This window comes from Sminthopsis crassicaudata, chromosome 5 (assembly GCF_048593235.1).
Source record: "Sminthopsis crassicaudata isolate SCR6 chromosome 5, ASM4859323v1, whole genome shotgun sequence".
NCBI lineage: Eukaryota > Metazoa > Chordata > Mammalia > Dasyuromorphia > Dasyuridae > Sminthopsis > Sminthopsis crassicaudata.
Window position 1 is genome coordinate 128,538,667 of NC_133621.1, and position 26,712 is coordinate 128,565,378.

At 33.5% G+C, this 26,712-nt stretch overlaps 1 protein-coding gene across 5 annotated transcripts in view; it reads left to right on the plus strand.

Annotated features, from left to right (window-relative positions):
• CTTNBP2 (cortactin binding protein 2) overlaps positions 1 to 26,712 on the plus strand; it is a 176,604-nt gene that overhangs the window by 78,241 nt on the left and 71,651 nt on the right. For 4 of the 5 annotated variants that reach the window (XM_074268203.1, XM_074268206.1, XM_074268204.1 and 1 more), the window contains exons 4-7: positions 12,012 to 13,668; positions 20,016 to 20,219; positions 22,382 to 22,481; positions 24,607 to 24,757. In XM_074268203.1, coding sequence (XP_074124304.1) covers positions 12,012 to 13,668; positions 20,016 to 20,219; positions 22,382 to 22,481; positions 24,607 to 24,757 — 2,112 coding nt within the window. Of the gene's footprint in view, positions 1 to 12,011; positions 13,669 to 20,015; positions 20,220 to 22,381; positions 22,482 to 24,606; positions 24,758 to 26,712 lie in introns of those variants that run through there. The other variant, XM_074268207.1, reaches the window with a different exon arrangement.

The window sequence follows — 26,712 nt, forward strand, 5'->3', positions numbered from 1 at the left end:
CAACATTATTCCTGCCTTAAGTCTGGCAAAGCAAAAAAAAAAAAAAAAAAAGAAAAGAAAAATATTTACTCATCAAGGGTATTTACCACTGAGATTGTGGTAATCCAATGTCAAATTCAAGACAAGGGGGGATTTCCAGTGGATTGTAAGGATTTCTAAATGTTCTTATTTGTAGATGACATTATGTTAATGGCATCAAACGCCAAGGCATTGTAAAACCACTTGGAAGAGATTTTAAAATAGTTTCACCTGTCTTTCTATCCACACAAAAAAAACCAAATGGATGCAGAATGTCTTTTGCCCATATCTCACATATATATGGATAAATATCTTCCAGAGTTTTCCAATAGATGGTCAGTACTCTGGGCCCAGAGTTGAAAATGAGGAGATGAATAGCTTGGATTGTTTCCTAGAAATGACAAAGCACTTTAATGAACCTCAATTTTTTCTTAACATATATTTTAAATATATGTATACACACATATATACATAAAATCATTTTTACCAATTTTACTTTATGACAGTGAAAACTAAACACTTCTACCTTTGACATTTTAAAGATGGAGCAATATCCAGAAGGCAGTGGAAAGATATATGATGGGTGTGAAAAGACTGTGACATGTAATTAATGAAGAATTCTGAAAAATAAAAATAAAGGATGTCATAAAAGAATTTGAATGAAATAGTAAGTGCTTATTCCTTTCCCTTCCCACTGAATGACAGAAAAAGAAGATGAGGCAGTCATGTGGTAAGAAGGAAGAATGACAGGTAGCTGAATTAAGTGGTATTCCCCTGGTATTCTTACAATATTGAGAGTAAGTGATGAAGACTGCAGTTACATTGAGTGGGGCCTTTGTGGTGACAGTTGGAAGGACATTGATAAAAGTTGTAAGGAATAGGCAGACATAGATTGACTGATTTTTGCATATTTGGTAAGAACGCTTGAGTTTGTGAGATCACAGATCCATTCAGCATTTCAGTACTTTTTAAGATGATCAATGAATGAAAAGATCAATATTCACAAAAGTAATATGGGAAGGGGGGAATCCCTCACAAGGTAATTCCTATGAATGAGTAAAAGATACAGCAGTATTCTCTATTGTTTTTGTCTGGCCTTCCAGGGTTCAGGAGAGCCCTACGTAGATATTTTATTGACTTTCTACTTATTGTTCCTACAAAGTCCCTTTCCCTCCTTTAAGAACTCTTTGGGATACAGGTTTGGTAGAAACATTGCTGGATCAAAGAGTATGCACAGTTTGATAGCCCACAATGTATTAGTGGACAGGATTTTTCAGTGAAAAATTCAGTTGGACAAAAATATACTTAGAGACTGATACAGAATGAAGAAAAGAAATACAAGAGGAATAATATAGTCAGAAATCATAACATATAAAGGAAAACTATTCCAAAAGCCATCATAATTTAGATAAGTGACTAATATTGATTTCAGAGATCTGGTAATGAAAGATTTCTCTTCTCCAGTTGTGTAGTTGGCAAAGAATGAGGAATGTTGTTGTTCTCATGTTCTCATGTAGAACTGGTGGTATTAATTTCTTTGGCTGAACTGTTTCTCTATATTATCAGAGAAGATTCCTTGGAAATAAGAAATGTTACTGGGAAATAATGATGATGCAAAACAAAGCCAAAAAGCATATTATTTTCCAGAAAATGACACTGTAAGTTAGTTACAACTCTGACTTAATTATAGCTCTCTTACTAAGATTTGAATTAGTTCTCAATCCTGACAGATGACAAGTATATGTAATTAAATACATTGACTGATTTTTGGCCAAATTCAAAGAATTCAAATTCCTTGATATATTTAGCATATCTAAAAACAGCTATTACCACCAGGTCCTCAAAAGAATCTAGAAATGACCACATAAAACAAATACTTGATCTCTTAGTCAACTATTTGAACTGTTTAGTTGATATAACATGTTTTAGAACTGTTTTGTGCATTTTAAGTGTTTTACAATGCATGCTCATTAAAAAAATTAAGGAAGAAGAGTTTTGAGAATTACAAACAACATTTCACAAAATAGGGAAAGTAGTGAGAATATAAGACGTCATAAGGTAGCTAGGTACAAGATTTAATAATACTAGAACATCTGAAGAGCATTTGTAAATGAAACTTGAAGAGTAACAAGGAGATATAAAATTAAACAGTTCTAACAGCATTTCCATATTAATTTTTTTCATCAGTAATGAGAATAAGATCAGCAAATTTGTCACTATAAACTCTGTAACTGAAACTATGAGTAGGCCCATTGAGTGAGCCTTCTGTGGTGACGCTTGGAGCACATTGACAAAAGTTGTAAGGGATGGGCAAACATGGATTGGTTGTCATTTGCATGTATAACAAATAGAAGTGCCATTCAATTCCAGAAAAATTGCTAGACCAGATCATATACATGTAGCATAATTAAATTCTATAAGTAACTCAATTTTAAATCAAAATTGCTAGACCAGATCATATATATGTATCATAATTAAATTGTAGAAGCAACACAATTTTGAATCAGAGCAAAGCTGTTTTTTTTTAAATAATCATAGATGGAGAGAATAAGTTGACCTAGACAACATCAATAACCACTTACCTTTTTGTCCTTTTTTCCATCTATATGAATTCTTAATAAAAACCATCTATTCATATATTAAGGAGGTTCTCAAACCATTCTCTTCACAGTCATATGAGTGATCAAAAATTTGTAGTAAAGTCAAGTTCCCACTCTTTTTTTTTTTTTTTTTTTTTTTTGCAACTCATTTTGGTTTTGAATGAACAGAGGACAGTGAGATTTCTCCTTTAACAAAATGTTTCCCTAGTATTTGTAAGGATTTTCAAGATTCTTGGAGCTATACAAATGGAGAGATAACTTTATTCAGAGAACCTCTGTTTATGAGTATTGAGCAGGGCACAAAATAGTGAAACATATTCTTGCCAGAGTTGTTGACTACTGTCATAGTATACCTACCATAGTGTCTGGTACATAGTGGGTATTTATTAATGTTTATTATTCGGTTGCTATCCTGTGCAAATTCTAAATTGTAGAAAACTTCCTTTGGTTAACAAGTTTCCTATTTATAGTTAATATCTTGCTGATTACATTGAACCCTAGAATACAAATTCTGATAAATATTTATGATATTGAATTCTTTGTTTTTGATCTTTAATTTTTAAATTGGTTTTTATATTAACTAACCATGGCTTACCAAAGGATGGTAAAGATTTTGGCAAGAAATAGATATTGTTGAAATCAAAATGTTAATTTCTCCTCTAGCCCCAGTAAAACTAAATAGAATATTTCATAATTCTGAGATTGTGGCATGCAGATTAATGGACAACCCAATGATTTTAGTCTATCAGATTTTAGTCCATGTATCTTGGAAAAGCACAGCATTTTGACTATTAGGTAGGACCTGACTTTGGAAGAAATTATATGATTGGGTTGCATTTGGAAAATTGCACAGTACTTTTAATAATCCAAAATTTTCTCTGCTCCAAAAAAATCTATCTTTTTAACACTGGTGTCTTCCTAGTGGTGCTATATGGAAGCAATAGTGCAACATTGTTATCACTGGAGAATTAAAAGAAGATGGCCAGTGATGCAGTGAAAATGAATGATGAACAATATATCTATAAAATACTAAAAAAACCTTTCAAGATAGCCCTCATTATATTGAATAAATAGGTCCTCTTTGTAGGATTTATTGAAAGTCAAAGATAAAAATTTTTAAAGATACATACATGGGCTTTCTTGTACTAAGGGAAATCATACCTACATTGATAAGATCACCAATCTATTGAAGTGAAATAAAGATTGAAGAGACTGAGGTAAGGAGATCAGATAGGATGTTTTCACAGCCCCCTAAGTCAGAAAAGTAATGAGGGGCCAAAGTATTGTGTTTGAGCATGATTGAAAGGAAGGGACATGAAAAACTGAAGAAGACACTTTCACATTTGCATGACTAAAAGTGAGACTGCCTTCAAGTAACATAAAGATATTAGCAAAAGCAGCAGATTTGGGGATGAGGGAGAGGGAGATGCTTAGTATAGTTTTGGACTTTCTGAGTTTGAGGTCATACCAGGGCACCCTAGTAGAACTAAAGATAGGGAATTTGAGCTAAGTGGAAATAAATGGACTTCTTACATATATGTGGGAGTCATCTGAATAGAAATTTTATTTGAAAATGGATAAAAGAAAGTATAGCAAAAAGAGGAAGAGCCTGATAGAGCCCACATTTAGGCTGACAACAAAGGAGATTAAGTAGTGGTTCATCGTAGAAGGACAAGCAAGAGAGAAGTAAGGCAGTGGAAAATAGAATAACCAGCAGAAAGTGGTGGTGATCTGTGACAAACATTATAGGAGTATCCAAGAAGATGAGGATGGAGATCAGGTCATTGGTGACATTGGAGAGAGAAATTTCTGTAGTGGTGGGGACCGAAACCAAATTGCATTGAGTTGAAGACTGATTTGGATGATGTTGATGGAAGATATAGAACCAAGAAGAATGAAGTATTCTTTCAAGAGAAAGAGAAAGAATATAAAATGTCTGGAAAACGAGAGAGCTATAAGAAAAGAACTGATTGGATGGGGATAAAGGAGAGTCTTTTTAAAAAATCAACCAAATTTGCCTACTCATTTTTTCCCTGAAAATAAATACCTAACCTATACATTTTCATTTTTATTTGAGTTTTAGATAAAGTCTTTCCTTACTATTCTGGAATGCTTGAATTAGGAAAACATAATTGTACATTAATTCCCTTCTTGTAGCCAGTAACAAAATGAATGACTATGACAGTAAAGACCTCTTAATGTACTAATGAAGAATCTTCTTAGCTAAAGCTTTGCATCCTTCTGCTAAAATTCTAGGATATTTACCTCAAACTCTCATCCATGTACTCATTTTTGCTGAGATTCCTAAGAAGGGTAACAATTTTTTTGTATAGTGCTAAAATTTGTACAGCAGTCAATTTAGAAATGAATTAAGTCTTAATTACCTGGGAACTTTGTCTCTCTTAACCAACTAAGGAGTTATCAATAACCTAAAGCTTTGCCATTCATTTTGTCCCCTTCTTTAATATATTTCTTACTTTAATTTGAAGTTAAAACTGGCCTATGTATTTTCCCAAAATATGTGAAAAATATCTAGCCTTCTTTTTATCCTATACAAAGTAAAAGGCCTTGAGAGCAATATTTTAAAGTAAGAAGCCAAAACCAGCATTCTTTTTCTGCAAGGAAAGAGCTAACAATAGCCTAGTGTATCAAATATAGCTTTTTCCTCAGTGATAGCTCTGTGTAATTAGGTCACTTGCATGACAGATTCAATTTTTTCTATTTATATAACATGTTTTGTCACTTCGTTTAAATAAATGTTTTATTCCATTATATTTGGATTCATTGTAGTCTCCTTATGATATTGACCTTAAAACATCTTATAAAGATTACCATAGAGATTTATATGGAGAAATAGCATGACATAAAATCTTGTGTAACAATGAGATGTGTGTGTGTGTATTTGTGTATTTGTGGTATGTTTTACATTTGCAATTGTTTTTTGCTCATTCTTAAGATTTTTTTTTTTTTTTGTGCAATTCATTGTTATAAATCAGACTTTCTAAAATTGAGGATCGTTCCTTTGAGGGTGCAGCAGAGACATTAGCTTATAGTTCTAAACAGTGACATATGCTATGTAAATGAAGAAAGAACAGTTTTTTTCTACCTCCTCCTGATCCTTTCTTCTGTATCTTTCCTTTCCATCCCTGAAATTCCTCAATAATAGCAGTAGGAAGCCTGGGAATGCAGAACTTTGACCAGATTGGCCACAGTACTTATGCAGACTACGGGGAAATTGTTGGACAGCAAGAAAGAACCATAGTTATAACATAAAATACATGTGAATAATAAAATGAGTTTGTGTAATTATTAAGAATCTTTTACAGTTATGACTTGCTTTTATGAGTATTTGTCATGTTTTTCTAGTCTATTAATGGCCACATCATTTCACATTCTTTAGTTTGTTTGTGACTTCTCCTTTGTATTCCACATTGAGTTGAAATTAATTGGCTTTACATTTGCTGCTATATATCCACCTACGTAGTTTTCTTTCCTGGATTTGCAACAGCACGTGTTCAGTGTTCCTCTTCATTCATTTCTCCCACTTTAGCTTTGTGAGCTATTCTTGAAACAACCACCCACTTGGTCCCTTCCAACCGACTTAACAATTATTCTCTCAAATCCTTCTGCAAAATATCTTTCTTTTGTGAAGGCCCATACTGCAAAAAATAAAACCCACCTCAAACCACTACATAGAAGTGGTTGTGGCTACACATATATCAGTGAGACATTAACAATAAATATAACAAAAGCAGTTTTTAATTCCTTCTCAATTTCCTTCAAATCCTAGTTAATATTTCATTTTCTAAAAGAACCCTTTCCTCCCTATCCTCCTTAATGCTAGTATCTTCTTTCTGAGATACTTTTCAATGTATCTTGTGTATTTGTGTATCTTGTCTGTATGTATATGTGTGCACTTTGTCCGTATGTAATTTTGGTATGTTGTCTCTCCTGTTGAAGTGAATTGCTTGAGAATCCCTGAAAATAGTCCCTGTTTTTGTTTTGTTTTGCTTTTGCCTTTTTATCTCCAGTTCTATACATAAATGGCATAAAGTAGGTGCTTAATAAATGTTTGTTGATTTGACCTGACTTCACAGGCAGTTGTATGTCCAAGCTGTAATCTCATTATAACCATACTTAATGACATTCTGCATATATATGAAAGAATTTTTTTCCCTGCATATTTAAAAAACCAGTGCTTCCCATTGTCAATGTTATCACTTTTCTTGCTCCCTCTCTTCCTTCAAGTATCCTTTTATAGTGAAAGTTTTTTCAAAGTACTTTTTTAGTAGTAGTATCAAATTCAAATAGAAATTGGGGCCATTAATCTATATAAGGATTCCTGCATGCCATATATTGAATTAATAATGATTTTTATGTTCTACTATATTTTTAATTTTGTTAAATATTTTCCAATTACATTTTAATCTGGTTCACATTATATTTTGGAGTGTGGAAGGCTTCATTTATCCCACAGAATGCTTATTTGATAGATCTGCTAGATAGCACAAACTATGCAAAAAAGATACTATCATGAGGTAGAGCTGTTAGCAGTAATCCATATCAAGCTCAATAGTTCTGGCTCTTTGAAAATAGATAGTAAGCACATAAAAAAGCCTAGGTAGTTCTTCTAAAATCCCCTTTACCATCTCCCTCAAATATAGGATTGAATTCTTACTGACTTACCGCATTGTACTGCTCCAATCTGTACTTGAGTTTGTGTTTCATTCTCTCAACTAGATTTTAATACCCCTGGAGAATACTGACCATGTTTTATTCATTGCTATATTCCAGCAGTGTTCTCCTTTGTGTTTTTATATACCCAGTGTCCAAAGTGCTTTACACATTTTTTAAAAATTAGACCTGTGATTATTACAGTGTAAAGATAAATATCATACCCTCTGCCAATATAGATTTGCACTTTCTCCATAATTTAAAATCTTACTGGTTTTTACCTGGACATTGAAAAAAAATTAAATGACTTTCTTAGGGTCACACATTCAGCATATAGGAAAGATAAAACTGGAACCCACACCCATAGAACCCAGGTCTGAGGCCAGCTCTCTATTGATTATGCTACACTGCCTTTCATTTTGCACATAATGGATAGTGGATGAACTGCTAATCTAATTAGTGGAGAGACTACTAGATCTGAAATAAGGAATACATGAATTCAGATCTGTCCTCAGATTTACTAGTTATGTTACCCATGGCAAGTCACTTAAAAAAAAAAAACTGTCTTAGTCACTTCAATTGAAAATAAGAATAATAGCATTGACCTTCTAGGGTGATTGTGAGGATCAAGAGAGATACTATTTGTTAATCATTTTGCAAATTTAGAAATGTTCTTTAAATGCTAGTTGTTAAGATCATAGTTGTTATCATTGTCACCATCAATTGTGCTTGTTGAATTGAAATAAAATCTCCTGACTTGAGATGAGAAAAAATGTATTGAATGAATGGGAAAATTGTTCCTTTTAAACATCATTCAGAGAATGTACACAAACATTATACTGAAATTATTTGATTTGATGCAAATGTAGATAATCTTCTAATATTTTACCTGAACATTACAAAAAAAAATGTTCTAATCTTGTGAAATGAGAGCACTTGGATCTTTTGTCTCCTGTGCTCCCTTCCTTTATTTAGTTTATTGTGCCTTTGTCCTGCTACTTGTCTTCTGGGATCTCACCTCCTCCCCACCCCTGAATTCAAGTTATTTGCAGGTAGGAACTGCATGACATTTTGATTTTGATACACTCAGTGCCAACAGGGTTCTTTGTACATAATAGGCACTTAATACATGTTGGGTGTCTTGAGTGCTGATTGATTATTTCTAGGAAAGATGAAATAACTGTTCATAAAATCATTGAATGTCAAAGGTAGGGAGGATCTTAACAGTCAAAGTCATGGACTTTGAGAATTGGAGGAAATCTTATTGATTATCCAGGCAAGAACTTTTACATATATATATATATGTATATATATATAGTTTTTATTTACCAGATATGTGCATGGGTAATTTTATAGCATTGACAATTGCCAAACCTTTTGTTCTAATTTTTCTCCTCCTTCCCCCCCTCCCCCAGATGGCAGGTTGACCAATACATGTTAAATATGTTAGGGTATAAATTAAATACAATGCATTTGCTGTACAAAAAGAATCGGCTTTTGAAATAGTGTACAATTAGCCTGTGAAGGAAATAAAAAATGCAGATGGACAAAAATAGAGGGATTGGGAATTCTATGTTGTGGTTCATAGTCATCTCCCAGAGTTCTTTCACTGGGTGTAGCTGGTTCAGTTCATTACTGCTCTATTGGAACTGATCTGATTCATCTCATTGTTGAAGAGGGCCACGTTCATCAGAATTGATCATCATATAGTATTGTTGTTGAAGTATATAATGATCTCCTGGTCCTGCTCTTTTCACTCAGCATCAGTTCATGTAAGTCTCTCCAGGCCTTTCTGAAATCATCCTACTGGTCATTTCTTACAGAACAATAATATTCCATAGCATTCATATACCATAATTTACCCAACCATTCTCCAATTGATGGGCATCCATTCATTTTCCAGTTTCTAGCCACTATAAAAAGGGCTGCCACAAACATTCTTGCACATACAGGTCCCTTTCCCTTCTTTAAGATCTCTTTGGGATATAAGCCCAGTAGTAACACCAGGCAAGAACTTCTTAAACTTTTTTCACTTGTGACCCCTTTTTTTTTCTGAGGAATTTTTACATGACCCTGGAGACATAGGTATATAAAATAGGCATACAAATCAAACATTTGCTGATAACAAATCATAATTTTGTGATCCCTATATTCAATTAAGAGAACCCATACAGGTTGCAACCCACAATTTAAGAATCTTTGATTTGAATTAGGCCAATCTCATCATTTAATAGAAGAGGGAACCAAAGCCCAAAGGATCAAATTCACTTGTCTAATTTATGTAGCTAATTAATGTTTGAACCAGGACTACAGCTCTGCTCTACTCTCCCAGCCTTGTCTTTTTTCTATATAATTCTGTAACTTTAATGCTAAAAAAAGTGAAAAGAAACCATGAATAATACATCCTTCTTTCTACTTCACAAACCAAGCTGTTCCTTTAAATGTTTGCTCAGTGCTGCAATGATGCAAAGTTTTTGACTGTTTTTTTTTTTTCATTTTTCTGTATTCAGATTAACAATTAGAAACTTGGAAGAGTTCATATATATTAAAACTGTCCTAAGGTGCTTATAAAGGGATCAGCTCCTTAAATACCAGGAAAATTGGCCTTCATTAATTAGGCTAAATATAAATAATATCTTAAAATGGTGGCATTTTGTATTCAGGAAAAAAATGCATACACATTAAAAAAAACAGTGCTAGAAATGGTGAAATTGGAGAATGTCTTAAAGGACTAATATATACATAGCACTATGGTAGACAAACTTGCAGGAAATTAGCTACCTTGTCAAAATTAAAAAGGCAAAATTGATTATCAGCACTGTTCTGCAAATATACTGTCTGCTTTTCTCCCTTCCCTCCTCTCTCTTTCCAAATAGTTTTCAAATCAGAATGCTTGTTTTTACACAATAATTTAAAAATATGTAATTTATTCTTTATATATACTGTAGAAATATTTTTCCATGAGTTTTCCATGAAGGTCTCCTTTCAATGTGCTGGGCAATTCCTGCTTTTTTTTTTTTTTTTTTTTTTTTTTAAAGATAAGGAAGATTATATTTATATGTGGCTTGTAAAATCCCTGGCTTAAGGTTGAGCCTGGAGTCAGGAAGACTCATTTTTATGAGTTCAAATCTCTTCTCAGATGCTTATTAGCCATATAATTTTGGGCAACTTACTTCACCCTGTTTGCTTCAGTTTTCACATCTATAAAATAATCTGGAGAAAGAAATGGCAAACCATTTCAATTTTTCTTGCTAAGAAACCCCCAAAGGGATCAGGAAGAAGTAGATACAGCTGAATAACAACTAAACAGGAACAACAGACAGGTGACTTTTGAGTTGAACTAAATTTATCAAATTGACTGTCTGTTGACTCACTAAGTTAAGACATAAATTCAATAATCTTGTTCCCTTTCTCACTTCACCCAGCTTTTTTTTTTTTTAACAGATGTATCAAGCAAGCCATGTCTCCTCCCATCTTATATTATAGTTTAGTTTTAAAACTCAAGTTTAAATGTAGTTAATTCAATGCTTTATATTTGTCCCTATTTAAGATCTAGCTCAGTGATCTTTTTGTGTCCAGATTTTGTTCTTCTGATTGTCAGCTGTCTCTCCTAATTTTCTGTTGTTTGTAGACATTTGATAAGCATGCCATTTATATTTTTATCCAGGTAATTGATGAAAAGTTTAAAACTGCACAGTGTCAAGCATAAATTGCTGATGAATCCACTGAGGACTTGTCCCCCAAGAATAATTTGACATGAAACCATTAATCACTACTTTTGAGTAAATCCAGTACTCCTTGTGGTTGAATTATCAGTCAATTACCATATACCTAACTTTGATTTATAGTGTGGTGGAAAGAACACACCATTTCAGAAAATCTGAGTTTTTGTCCCAGATTTTGTTTCCTTGTTATGTGACAATGTGTGAATCAAAAAGATCTCTCCGAGTGTGTTTCCTCATCCATAAAATGGGATAATAATATTCATGCCACTTTCTTATAGGGGATGTTGTGAAGAAAATGCTTTGTAAATTTTAAAAAATAATTTACAATTTTAAATTGTAAAAATTTTTAAAAAATTATTGACATTTAAAATGTAAAAAATCTAAAGCTATGGAAATCTGAAAGCTTCTTTATTTTTGCTGTTGTTAATCATAGAGCTACACTCTTAACCAGCTGAATAAATTGTTCCACATTTTCCATATCAATATTTTCCTCTACAGATGGCTATAGAATACACATCATATATACATTTAGAACATATATATGTATAGTTAACAAAGAAACTTTTTTATATTTGTTTAATCAGTTTTACTTAAAATGTTTGCCTTTGAATCAGTTATTTGTTTGCATGCATACATGCTAATACAGTGAAACAGCCTACATCTATATTGAGAATATTCTGTAGTCGAAAATGAACAGTTAGACAATGTCAGTTATGTTAAAGTAAGACAGAAAAATCATATGCAGATAGTCACTTAAATTAGGATTGGGAAATACATTCCTGACCTCAATTTTTTGTTTTGAAGTTGCAAATTAATCTTGTAATTTTTTCAGGAGTCACTCCAATGGCAAAAACCCCCACAATTCTCCAGGATACCAGAAACCAAAATAATTATTCAGATACAATACACACATATACTAGTATGTAGTCCTTCCTATACATTCTGTACAGTTTCCTATACCTTAATTAAAAATCTCCTTTTCATTCTCTTTCAGCTGGAAATGGAAAAGCTGCAATTACAGACCCTGGAGCAGGAGCACAAAAAGTTATCTGCTCGCCTTGAGGATGAACGTGGCAAAAATAAGCATGTAGTCTTAATGCTGGTCAAGGAATGCAAACAGTTATCTGGAAAAATCATAGAAGAAGCCCAGAAGCTGGAAGAAGTCATGGCCAGTCTTGAAGAGGAAAAGAAAAAGACAAATCAATTAGAGGAAGCACTTTCTCTGGAGAAACAAAGAAGTGCCGAGATGGAAGCACAGATGGAGAAACAACTCTCTGAATTTGACACAGAGAGGGAGCAACTCCGGGCCAAGCTTAACAGAGAGGAAGCACACACGACTGACCTCAAAGAAGAGATAGACAAGATGAAAAAAATGATCGAGCAACTGAAGAGGGGGAATGACAGCAAACCGAGCCTTTCTCTTCCCCGCAAGACAAAAGACAAACGTTTGGTTTCTATATCTGTGGGAACAGAAGGACCTACATCAAGGTCGGTTGCTTGCCAAACCGACACAGTGGTGGATAGTACTGACCATGTTAAGAAGTTGCCTTTGACTGTACCCATAAAGCCTTCAACAGCAAGTCCTCTCGTTTCTGGCAGTGCAAAAGGGAGCGCTTGCACCAATGCCACTTTTGTAAAGCCAGTTATTGACAGGCAGTCTTCCTACAGTGATTTGATTGCTCCCCTTACACCTACTATCCCATCTCCGAGTACAAACAGAATCGAGGAAAATGGACCAAGTACTGGCTCAACACCAGTTTTACCAAGTAGCACATCCCCACTTCCCAGTAATGCTGCCCCTTCCACCTCTCCAGCACCAAGCATAGCTTCTCAGAACTATTCACTAGCTTCATCTATGCACAGTTCACATTCACCATGTGCCAATGCATCTTTGCATCCAGGTCCAAACCCACGTGTCCAAGCAGCTAGATTTAGATTTCAGGGCAATGCCAATGACCAGGACCAAAATGGAAATACTACCCAAAGCCCTCCATCAAGAGATGTCTCTCCCACGAGTCGTGACAACCTAGTAGCCAAACAGCTAGCCCGGAATACTGTAACCCAAGCACTGTCAAGATTTACAAGCCCTCAAGCAGGGACTCCAGTGAGACCTGGAGCACCCCATCCAGTAGAAGCTGGCACCTGTCCCCCTGTTGGTAGAATGAGTTTAAAGACTCCCAATGTACCAAGAGTTGACCGAGGAAATCCTCCTCCTATCCCTCCAAAAAAGCCAGGGCTTTCCCAAACTCCTTCACCACCACACCCTCAGATCAAAGTTATTATGGATAGCAGCAGATCCTCTAATTCAGGGGCCAAAGTTGATAACAAAACCACAGCTTCATCTCCTTCCAGTTCACCACAAGGAATTAGGGTAATAAATGAGGAAAACCTCTCTAAATCACCCTCCCCTCAGCTGCCACCAAAACCAACCATAGATTTAACTGTGGCACCTGCAGGCTGTGCCATTTCAGCCATGGCCACTTCTCAGGTGGGTGCCTGGCCTTCCGAAACCCCTGGACTGAGCCAACCTGCATGTTCAGAAAATCCCCTTGTCATTCCCACCACCATTGCCTGTAGTTCCTCCATAAACCCCGTTAGTGCCTCATCCTGTAGACCATGTGCCTCAGACAGCCTCCTGGTAACAGCATCAGGTAAAGGGATTGAAATATTGCAACCTCTCCTGAGAATGTTTTCTGTCCTGTACAATTGGTCTCTCAGTTGCTTCAACTTCCTTTACAATGTCTTGAAATCTTTCCTTTTTGATTTCAGTTGACATTTGTGATATTTTTTCTTTCTTTCCTTTTCCCTTTCTTATTTTTTCTTCTTTTATTCCTTGAAGTTTCAAGGATATGGTAATTCATCTTGCCAAATAAAATCTAGCATTCTCATAAACTTTCTTTTCTTTAAAAATAGAGATCTAAAAATAAAGCACACAGAGATGCTTGTTTGGGTCACTTGAAACAGCAGGAAAAATGAAAAGTTTTCCTTTAACACATTTATTTTGTAAGCCTTGAATTTTAGTAAGATACCTTAAATTAATATATTCTCATTTCTTTGAATTCTAAAAGTGGATTATCATGGCACTTTCCACTATTACCGATTAGAAAGTACCAACTAGACTTGTTTAGAAATTTAAATAATTCTTTTTTTATTTATTTATCTTTAATTGAAGCCTTTAATGTATTCACTTTAGGGATCTTATGATAAGGAAATTCTTTTTACTGATGCAGATCAACAAATAATAGTATTAAAAAGTTACATGGGGGAAATGAGAGTTATGAGATTTGTCCAAGATCCCAAGCTTGTGTTAAAGGCAAAGTGTGAACTCAGTTTTTCCAAACTCTGAGGTCAATTCTGCATAATTTATTTGGAGAAGAAGTGGTATTAATGTCTTTAAATACTTAAGTTTCACTGTTTACTTCTTTATGATAACTTTATGTTTCTTTTAAAAAGAGAAATGCAACATACTTACACACTCTTGGTTTAAATTAGATTATTTTAATTGCTGTTTATCTTAATTCTTCCTAATCATTTATCACATATGGACTTCTTAATACTTTGGAATATATTAAGAAAATTCTACTTTCTGGAAAATATGTGAAGTTAAAAGAAAATTATAATTCTATCTGATCCCTTCCAAATTCATTATAGATTATTATGGGGACTTTGGAGAAAAAAACAGGGATAACCAGATGCAATGCTAGATTTGGAATCCAAAAGACTTATGCTCAAATCTTTCCTTAGATACTTTCTAGCTGTCCTTTGTTTGGTCTTGAGCAAATCAGCTAATCTCTCTGGGCCTCAGTTTTCCTGTCTGTAAAATAAGGGAACTGGATTGATTTTCCTCCAAGAGTCCTTCTCACTCTAAGTTTATGGTGTCCTATGATGATCCTTTAATTAATGAAAAGGTAATGAGCTATTGCTTTCTAAAAAGTATATCAGAATTTGTACATCAAATGAATATTACCCCCTTTCAGATCTTGGGTGGTAATATGTTGTTCATAGGGCTTTTTGGACTGACTCTTTGGGAAAAAAATGTCTGCTAATCCACATAAGAAAATTCATCTCTTTTTATGAAAGCATATCCCATTTTTGGCCCCAGTCTATACTGCCTAGCTTGATCACATATATGTGTGTTAGATATGGTTCTAGTTGCCATTTTGATGTTTCTTTATATTGAACCCCTACTTTCCCCAGATCTTGAGCATGAGAATTTGCCACCAATGAGATACAAAAATAAAGTACTAAAGTACCAAAGAAACTTTATGAAGAAGATACTTTGAGCATTGGTTAATAGCAGTTTTGAAAGAAATACATAGCTTCTTTTTCTTTTCTTTTTCTCTTTCATTTCTTTTTCCTTTTTCCTTTCCTTTTCTTTCTTTTCCTTTCCCTTTCCCCTTCCCTCTTCCTTTTCCCCTTTCCTTTCCTCTTTACTCTCTCCTCTTCCTTCCACCTCTTCTCCTCTCTTCTCTTCGGTCCTCTCTTCTTTTCTTCTCCTCTTCTGTCTTCTCCTATCCTCTCCACTCTTTTGCCCATTCCATTCCTTTCCCCTCTCCTCTCCTTTCTTTTCCTTTTTCTTTTTTTTTTGGTGTGACAATTGGGGTTAAGGACTTACCCAGGAACACATAACTAGTAAGTGTTAAGTGTCTGAAGTTAGATTTGAATTCAGTCCTCCTGACTCCAGGACCAGAGCTAGGGTTCTATCCACTGCCCCATCTAGCTGCCCCAGAAGTGTGTGGCTGTTTCAGAAAACAGTGCGATATAATAGAAAGCGCATTGTAAGAGTCAGAGAACCTAAGTTCAAATTCCACATCTTACAGTTATTAGCTGAATGACCTACAACAAATTATCTTACCTCCTTAGGTCTCAGTGTGTTGATCTGTAAAATAACAGGATTTATTTAGAAGGCTTAGGATCCTTTCCAATTTTAGAATCATGATCCTATATGTTTACCAAATTTATTTACCAAGGTGGTAATAGAACTTCTCCCTTGTCTTCTTTGTATGTTAAAATATTTGTGTTTTTACATTTATAATACTTAACAGCACCCTTCACCGTAGAAAAAGTTGCTAAGCTTCCCAACATTATGGTTAGAAGATACCTATGAGTATGAGGTAATAGATGCCTAAGGGAGCATCTTGTCCAACAGTTACAGGAAGGATATGAGATCTTTAGAACTTGATTTTCCAGATATCAGATATTAAAGCCAGTGTTCTTACCACTATGCTATAGAAATAATACATTTTCTCTAGTCACATTTTAGCCTGGTGTCTCCCATATTACTCCTGTGGCCCTGGGGGATAGGAACAATGGGTCCAAGTGGTCCATGATCCAACCTTGCATTGTAAATTTTTGTTTTTGTTATAGCTCTCAAGAGCTATAAATCTTTAGTAACTGGCTCTCTAAAAGTGTTAACTTTCAACAAATGGGCATTAGTCTTTAAGAAGGGCTTTTATAAATGATAGGATGCAGTCCTGGTTTGTAGATATCACCTGCCTTGCTTCAGTCCTCCATCCTTTGAAAAACTACGTCATATAGCTTAAGAACAGAGCAGCAACAACAGCAGCCCAAGATTAACTGAACTAGTTTCTCTATCAGTGCCCTTGTTTTCCCCCAGAAAAACTGGATTGCAAGGCACAAAATAACAATCTTTTATTGTGTTCAGTTCTGAAATAATTCCTTGCCAGGAATTATTCTTCTTGCTACCATGTATTACAAGATATAAATCATCCCTTGTATGTAGGCTTACTTGAAATTTTCTGTATAAAATCCAAGTTTTCTCACATACTACTCATATAGGTCAATTCTTTTCTTATTGCTTCAGGAAACAAGGTAGCATAACTACCTTCCTCCAGCCTACTGTTTTAAGTAGGAAACAATCTGCCTTTTTTCCTTCTCTTTCCCAGATAGTAATCATAAACCTGCTAAATATTGTTTATAATATCATTACTGATAAAAGCTGTTCCACTGCATTCTATTATATTTTGACTCTAATTAATATTTTTTTAACTTCAGAAGGCCATTTTTACAAGACGATACAGTCATATTTATCATATGGCCAGATGAAATAAAACTACAACATTCATAATAAGCACAGTGTACTGAAAATTAATTGTAATTCTTTATTAGCAATATTCTCAGGGGAAAATAATTGAAGTACTTCTGAGGAGAATGAAAATTCTTATGGTTGAGGCCCCTCCAATAACCATATTTCATCTGACAGATGAACAAATGTTCAAAATAGAAATTACTTCAGGAAGCTGAATTTCCATACCCTTGGTGTTTTTTTCTTTTCTTTCTATTTTCTTTGTTTGGTATTTTTTCTATATCTCAATTTAGTTCATTATAATTTCTCTATTCTTTGTATGTGATTGGCTTAGGGACTAAATCAGAAAAAAGGGAATCAATGTGGGCTATGAATTAACCACCTCCACATTCTGAAGCTGGTGCCAGAAGCTGTTTTCTGTCCTCATGCCCTTCCTCGTTGCATGCTTTGCAAGCTTTCACAGTGGCTTCACATTTACTAACTTTTCGATATGAAACTGACCTTTCCTAACACTACTAAAATATCCTGGATGAACAAAGTCCTGTTTTGTTATTTTCTAGATATTATTTACAAATCAATAAAGGCCTACCATTTTTAATCAATGTATATAGGAATTTTAAATGAAAAATAAACTTTCTGTGGTGGTCTTTGATTTTATTCTTTAGAAGGGTTCCATCTATTATGTTTTAATGGGTTTCATCAAAATAACTAAAACATTTATCTACTTTCTCAAAAAAATTAGTAAAGGTATGAAATTTTACCTTGTGTTAAAACACCATAGTCAGCCTGGATATTTTTAATAACTTTGTAAAAAGGTCTTGAAAATGTGCTTCTACCTTCAAAAAAAATTAGAGAGTTTGATTAAAATATATTAATCTTTCAAACCTGCCTGGCTGCTAATTGTGAGACTGTTCATTTATCCAAGGACTCATTTAAAACAACAACAACAACAACAAAACACTGCTTTTATTTTTTAAAAAACACCTTTTATCTTTCTGATGCTTACATTTGAAATACACTATATTTTCAAGAAACCACAACTAAAAGACACAGTAGTTTACATTAAAAGACCATTGTTAAAATGTTTGTCTTGTAATAGTTCAAAAAAAGTTTAATATTAAGGTAAAAGGCAAATGTTAGTGCTCTTGAGGAGCTTTCCAGTTCATAACAGGACTTCAGTAATGAAAGCCCTTTGCATTAGGTCCAAGAGAGCTTGGACTAAATTCTACAGATTTTTAAAGATGATTATAGTAAGATAGTCCAAGGAATCTCATTTGGGACCAACTATACTCCTGCTATTATTTTTATCCTGTTTTCTAGTTAATTCTCTAATATGTAATTTTCATCTCTGCAAACTTTTTGTGAATGAGTAAAAATTCTGATTTAATTTTGTGATTTAAAAAATTATATAGCTCCATGGAGAGAAAATCCTGAAGGGCAAAATATTTAAAGTATTTATATGGAGAAAGGACTGTAATGTTTTCATAAATATTTAATTGTATAAATACATGGGTTCTGTATGGCATTATAATCTAGTGAAGATTAAAGTCATACATAATTAATGTACCTAAATTAATACCCAGATTTTAATTTGAAGCAATACAGTAGCTTAAATTATACATATAGCTTCTGTTTCTTTCTCTTTTCTAGCTGGGAAAATAATTTAGTTTCAGCTTTGCTATTTTCTTTTGAAAACAGAAGCTATGTTTAACAAAAAAATTCTACCTGGGAAGCTAGTTAAATCAACCAGTCAAGTATAAGAACCAAATAAATATAATGTCTACATATATAGGCATACCATTATCCTGATAATATAATAGAAGCATAAAATTTGCTACTATATTTTGAGTTTTGTCAGAGTACCACAGTCTTACATATGAAAACAATATATTACAAAAACACATTAGTTAGGGGTGTGGTTCATTGAGTTTTCTAGGAGAATAACAAATTATTCATTTGGAAGTTTGAACAGAATTCATAAATGCTGGCATTTATGAAACATTTATACTCCCCCCCCCCTTTTTTTTTTACAGCCTTTTGACCAAGGAAGAATTCAGAAAGTTTTCCATACCATTTATAGCAGGCTTCACACACTCAACAGATTCTTCTCTAAGGCTGCGAAATACTGATAAAAACTATCTAACTAAAATAACTCTTGAAATTTCTATTAAAACTCTTTTCTATACTCTGTCTTATTTTGTTGGGTAACTTAAGCTTTTTCCATACAGTGATCAACTGATAAAGTAATTCTTATATATATATATATATATATTTTTTGAGATATACTGAATGTATGTTCTAGTAAATTGTAGGTTATTTGTATTCCATTGATCATTGCTATGATATCATATCCTACATTAATTAGATCTTATTTCCAAACAGAATTTAAAGGTATATATTTGAAGTCCTTAGTAGTGCTTGGTGACTTTTCATGAATAATATCACATTTCTCATTATTGTGAAGGGCTAAATTAAAGGGAGGAAAAATGCCCTTCATTTTATATCAAAATTATATTTTGATATCTGCAATATCACTTTATTTTAAAATCTTGAGTTAAAAAAATAGAACAGACACAAATGTTCTTTTTTTTATATATTTGACTAGCACTGGAATTTGGAAAAGGAATTTTAGAATTAGCATCTGTGATATTTTCTAAAATTGCTCATTGCATTAACCTGTGATAATAATAAACTGAGAGACTGTCTTAACTAAAAATAACCTATCACCACTGTGTACAGATTAAATTAATGACTGATAGATAGGAGTGAAATAACAATAGAAACTAAATAAATCTTAACAAACAAATTAGGGTCAGAAATTGAATATCCCTATTTTGGAGGAGTGTGTGTGTGTGTGTGTGTGTGTGTGTGTGTGTGTGTGTTTAAAAGAGAAGAGGATAATATTCATTTTCTTTCACCTCCCCATCTAACTTGGGTCACTTTAACTCACAGGCCGGTCACCCTCCCTAACCCCTTTGCTAATGAGTGGTGGTCCTGCCTCCCTGGCTGGCAGGTCCACCCTTCTTCAGCAAGCTGCTGCCCAGGGAAATGTCACTTTATTATCAATGCTGCTTAATGAAGAAGGACTGGACATTAATTACTCCTGTGAAGATGGCTCTTCTGCCTTGTATTCTGCTGCTATGAATGGACATACAGGTAAAGAATGTGATATCTCAATATTTCCCTCTGCCACTCATATCTCTAAAGGGATGAAACAACTTAGATATAAAAGAATACTTTGTTATTACTGTCATATTGTTAATTCAGTGTACAGTTATTACTTGATCCTTGTAATAAATTCTGTGAGAATCAAACTGAATATACAATGTGTGTGTATATATGTGTGTATATATACACATATACATGTATGTGTATATATGTATATGTGCATATACATATACATACATGTCTCCTTTCATTAGTTAACAAAAAACTTAATTCTTAATTCCCAGCACTAATGACTTCTGTAAGACTAATTAGTACCTCGTCAGTGCAAAGTATGTTTCTAGTTCAATAAATCATTCTACCTGAGATGTCTTTGGTTTAGCCTGAATAAATGGCCTTTTATTTATTCTACAAAATAGGAAACTGATATGTACTAAAGAAGAGGCTTTAGGCTCTCACTAATTTCTAATTCAATTACATTATTTTTAAAAGTTAGAAAATGTCCTAAGACCTAGAGTCTTAGGGCAACTTGGCAAAAGGGAAAGTTAATTAGATGTTTGTTTGTTTGTTTTTAAGAGGATTGAATGTGATGATTAATCAAAATGCTATAGTGATAAAATCTGTGAATTATTTTTGTTCTTTCTTAAGAATGCCATAACCAAGCATTATGCTAATATAGGCGGGAAAACAGCATGGGGTTACTGAGGCAGCCTTTATAGACATTTAAATTAGCATTAAATATCCAGTTCAAATGATTATGATATAATTTAGATAACTGAAAGATATTTTTAAAAGTTTTTTCCTCCCAACACATTAGAGCAATCAGGAGAAAGTTTTTGTTAGAGCTCCTCTATACATCATAAACTGATCTGAGAGACTTCCCAGAATAATAGTGTTGTTATTAAACAGAGCTTTAACCTTGAAGAACACGATACCCAATATTTTAGTTGTGTCTAACCCAGTTGATTCTCTTATACTTTCTTTTGTTATAAATAAATTAATTAATAAAATATTTTATTAAGCATTGACAGTATGTAAAGTACTAATGGGAAATAAAAAAGCAAGATTGTCTCTGCTCTTAAGGGAAGAAATGGAAGCTTTCAGCTACAAGTTGGATGGACACCCAGTGTCCTTAGGATGCAGTAGCATCTTTAATATCTTTTTTACTGATAAAATCTCATTGGCTTCTAATGTTGAACTATTTTAACAGTGCCAAGGACTTTATTGCAATGTAATAATCAATAAATATTTATATAAAGAATGTTTTTATTTTTTCCTTAATTACATGTAAAAACTTTTTACATGGTTTTCTTTTTTTTTTTTTTTATAATTTTTGAGTTGAAAATTCTTCCCTCCATGTCTTCTCCACTCCTTTAAAAGGAATGCACTTTGATACAGGATATATATGTGACAACAAATATTTATTAAATGTTCTTTGTGGGCCCTAGGGAGTTAGAAATTTAAGAAGCCAATCTCTGACTTTAGGAAATCTATAATCTGGTAGGGAAATAAGACACATTATAAATAAAAATTTAAAAAAAAACATATTTTAAGTGTTTTCAAGATAAATCTCAAATACTTCAAAGAATGCCGCAATACAAAAGTATACATAATACTTAGTGTAGAGGTTTAGTTGTGAATACTAAAACATTTTCAACAAAATGATTGTGATAAAATCTGGTAAACCACTATGTAAAAGGATGACTTTCCAATTTAGGTGACAGCTGTCTATACCCAATCCTTCCCAAAGCAAGCAGAAAATTATGTCTAAATGGAGGTGGGAGGTAGAGAAGGGGGAGGCAAGATTTTGTAGTTGAGCCTTTTTTATGAGCCCTTAGTACTTTCAGTTATCATCATAATCTTCCAAAAAAAGCAATTAAAACTTGAATTGTTTCAGACTTAAACAGAACACTCCCATTTTGATTTAAATTCTTAAATCTGTTGTCATATTAGAAAAAAGAATTTGAGTGTCCCTGGAAACTACTGCTAAGTATTATGAGAAATCCATTGTAACATGTTTATCAGATCAAATAGCCCATCCATAGGCCCTGTGGGTTTTAGAAAATATCTTTAGCTTGAATATCATTTGGGGATGTGTTTTTTTTAAATACCAAATTAGAGGCATTAAAGTGGTTTTCTGTTAAAATCCTTAGACTGTGTGAGATTGCTGCTGAATGCAGAAGCACAAGTTAATACTGCTGATAAAAATGGCTTCACACCCTTGTGTTCAGCAGCTGCTCAGGGACATTTCAAGTAAGTGATATTCTAAAATTTCTCTTTTTTATGAAAAGAGCCCCTTTCTTTAATTTACATACACATTTGAGTTCTGTCCAAATGTGAATCAATACCAAACAAATATGTTAACTTTATAAATGAGGCCATAAATTAAAAAATATATATATTCAATGGAACTGAAACTCCTTCTATTATAGTATTTAAATAATACTGTTATGAACAGAGCACATACTTGTCTTAGTTCAGAATTTAACATGACTAAAACCATACTTTTAAAGGTATCTTATGTTAGCATGTTCTGTTTTATAGTGATTACGCACAATGTTGAAAGAACTCATCAGATTAAAATTTCTTGCAGTATCATTTTTTTTAAAGAAAAAGAAGGATATTTGCATTGAGCTTGACCTTCAAAGTAGTTGTGATGGTGGAGCTATAGTTGATGAATGAACACTTATGGTAATAGATATTTTGTTCAGAATTATGTTCCAAATACAAATCCTATTTTGAGCTTTTACTTTTAAACCATGAAACGGGAACTTGACTGTTCTGAAAGGATGTCAACATAAAGCCAGAAGCAATAATCATGCATTCCCCAAAATACATATGACCTTAGGAGTGACTGCCTCTCTAAGCTTATGAGGCCAGTTGAATAACTGGTGTAATTTAGGGTACAATACTTTTATATTGAAAATAGAATTCAATTATTCACCCATCTTTTTATGTATATTCTGGCATATAAGCTGATGATCCTTATTATAAGAAATAATGGTAACAAACTTTTCTATCCTTTAAGTTTGGTAAAGATTACTTTAGAACCATTTTGTTTGTGCAACTTGAAAATTTGAATTTAATGCACAAATTCTTATTTCCTATGTATATTGGATAATATTTTAACTTCATGAAAATTTCAAAAGGTAGTTCCTTTAAAGTACATTTTCAATAATTTTTCAGATCTTCTAATATATCCTGTCTTACTTAAAGATACTTTGAAAAATAAAGTCACAGAGAAAGGTCACAGTGATTTTGGGGGCATAAAAATCCAACACAATTTAACAAATATTTTTAAAATTCCTACTATTTGTAAAAGACTCCTAGATCTCTGGGAGTACAAAGACAAAAAGTGAAATGGTTCCTATCTTCAAAGAGTATACATTTTACAGAAAGGGATACAGCAGGGCATGAAAGTAGAAAACAATTTTCAAGGAGAAAGAGTACCCAATTGTTATTGGGGAGATCTAGGAAAAAGCCCTTGGTGAGGTTTCACCTTATCTGTGTGTGGAAAAAAGCTAAGATTTGTGTCCCAAATTGGACTTTCTACTCTCCTCCTGATTTTGTTCTTACCCCTAGTTCCAAGTAGCCTGTGATCTCCGTGCCAGACGTAGAAGCCTTGGTGCAATTACATTTAGGACCAGAGCACAAATATATGCCATTGTTAAGGAAAGAAATATATTTATAATAGGATGCTAAACATCTTACATGTCAAGCATTAATCAATGAACAGTGACAAGCAAGTAAAGAGGTTTGTTAGGGGAAAGGTTGGGTTCAAAAAAGATTTAATGTAGATCTTTTCAACTTAATAAGAGCCATCCCTTTCTATAATTGGTCTTATTTTCTCTTCATTCTCAGAACTCAGCCTTATTCTTTATGGAGCAAATGCCTTTTTTCCCCCCTATTATAGTGGAGTCATGGGGAGCCATCCCCATCTCTCAAAAGATATAATCAGCATACTATTTTGAATTACAAACCATAAAATATTTCAAAAGCTAAAAGAGTTTTTTCTTCCCAAGACTGCTATTTTAAATATTGAAAAAATGAAAAAAAGTTATGATCCTAAAGTTATTGGCCAGATCTTCATACTTTATCAAAGCTGCTAATTTAACAGTTTTTTTAAATTTTCACAGTTCTAACTTTTTTTTTTGAGATTTTTTTGTCCAGCCTCAATAAAATGCATTTTTCTTTATAACTATTTTGTGCCTATTAACTGGTAGTATGAATTTTACCATGTGGCATATCTGATCATAAATATCATATTAATAATGAACACATTACATGACATTGCCTTTTCATTTGAATATCATTACCATATATTGCATTTGCTTTCAAAGACAGAAGTTTTTTTTTTTAATTCCATTTTTGTGTTTAGGTGTGCAGAATTACTAATTGCTTATCATGCTGACATTAACCATGCTGCTGAAAGAGGACAAACACCTCTATACCTGGCCTGTAAAAATGGAAATAATGAATGTATTAAACTGTTGTTGGAAGCTGGAACAGATCGAAATGTAAAAACCAGTGTAAGTAAATATTATATATATATATATATTATTCTCATTTAATAATATATAGGGTTTACAAAGTTCTTTTTTAATAAGAAGGTGAGTGGTACAAATATTATTCTCCTCACTTTGCAGATGAGGCAACTGACGTGAATAGAAGTTAAGTGATTTGCCCAGAGTCCATGAAGCTAGTAAGTGTATGAAGCTGTGTTTGAATTCAGGTCTCCCTGACCCCAGGCCCAGCACTCTATCCACTGTACTGCTCAGCTGTTCATGGGATGAGTGTTAGAAAAACTTTTTGAGTTGTAGGATGACCACCATTCCCCTTACCAAGAGTAGTAATATGTCTTGGGTACCTCAATCCTAGAAGGATATCCTTGTGCTATACTAATTCCAATATGAAAATATTTGAGATCTCTTCTACATGCAAGGCAATGTGCACAAAATCAACAATACTCCCCTCCATTAATAAAACCAACACTCTACACAATTGGGAGTGCAATATGAATACATCTAAGTATGAAATAAGGTCACATATGATAGAGGCAAAGGAGGGATATGAAGAGTAGTGACAGTAGCGGTGTTATTAATTATTGTAAGAAAACTCAGTGGACACTTCAGGTGAGGGAATCAGGGAAGATTTCATGAAGGAGCTGGTCTGAGCTGTCCGTTTGAAAAAATATGGAAGGAATGATTTCCAGGTGTGAAGATTAACTTCCCAAAATACACAAAGAAAAGAGGAGGCAGAATGAGATAGAGAAGCAGCTACTAGAAAGAAGCTCATTCTTACTGGAATGAAAAGTGCCCATAGAATGTGAAATAAGATGAGAATTGTTGTTGGAGAAAGACTGAAAAAGTGATTAAACATTGCTTAGCTTAAGGATTTTGTTTATAGCCAAAAAAGAAACCAAGAATGGAATGTATAAGCATGATATGTGTTGGTTTAGGCAATGGATGTAGAGCCTGGATTCAGATCCTTTGTCAGATGCTTATTACATACCCCACACTGAGCAAGTTATTTCATCTCTCTGGGCTTCAATTTCCTTATCTGTAAAATGAAAGAATCACACTCAGTGGTCTCAAACCCTAACCCTATGGTCCTATGATGTTACATGATCATGTATGTACATTTGGTAAGATGATTTTGGTAACTGTTCATGAAGGATGAACTAAAGAAAAGGAGGCTAATTAGGAAACAATTACAGTAGTACAAGTGATGAAACCCTAATCTAATGAAGTAGTAAAGGGAAATGGGCAGTAGAGCAGAAATGAAACATCAAAGGTAGAATTAACAAGTCTTGATAGCGGATTGAATGTAGGAAGTGAGGGATAAAGGAGAGTCCAAAGAGATTCTATGGTATCAAGTTCTAAGCAAATGGGAAGTGGATAATGCTAGGGAGAGGTCAGGACTAAACTGTCTATTTCACATATTCTGTAGACTTTTTTCAATAGCTTTTTTTAAAATAGAATTTTGGTGATTTCACGTCATCTAATTCTTTTTCTTTTGTAATTCAGTATTTGTTGTTTACATCAGGAGATTGTTGTTGTTCAATCATTTCAGTCTTTGTCACCCCATTTGGGATTTTCCTTGGCAGAGATATTGGAGTGTTTGGCCATTTCCTTCTCCAGCTCATTTTACAGATGAGGAATCTGAGGCAAACAGAAATTAAACAGAATTAAGTGACTTGCCTGTGATTACATAACTGGTAAGTATCTGAAATCAGATTTGAACTCAGAGAGATGAATCTTCTTGTGTGACCCTAGGCAAGTCACTTTACCCTATTGCCTCATTCCATTATTTTTGCAAAGAAAACCCAAATGAGTTTACAATGAGTCACAATAACAAACAACTCTAAATGCACCGTTAATTCTGCTTTACAAAGGGAAAGTAAATGAATTATATGATGATTATGTGAAAAATTATCAAACTTTCTTATGTTTGAAGAGCAGGGTGTCCACCTATACAATAAGAA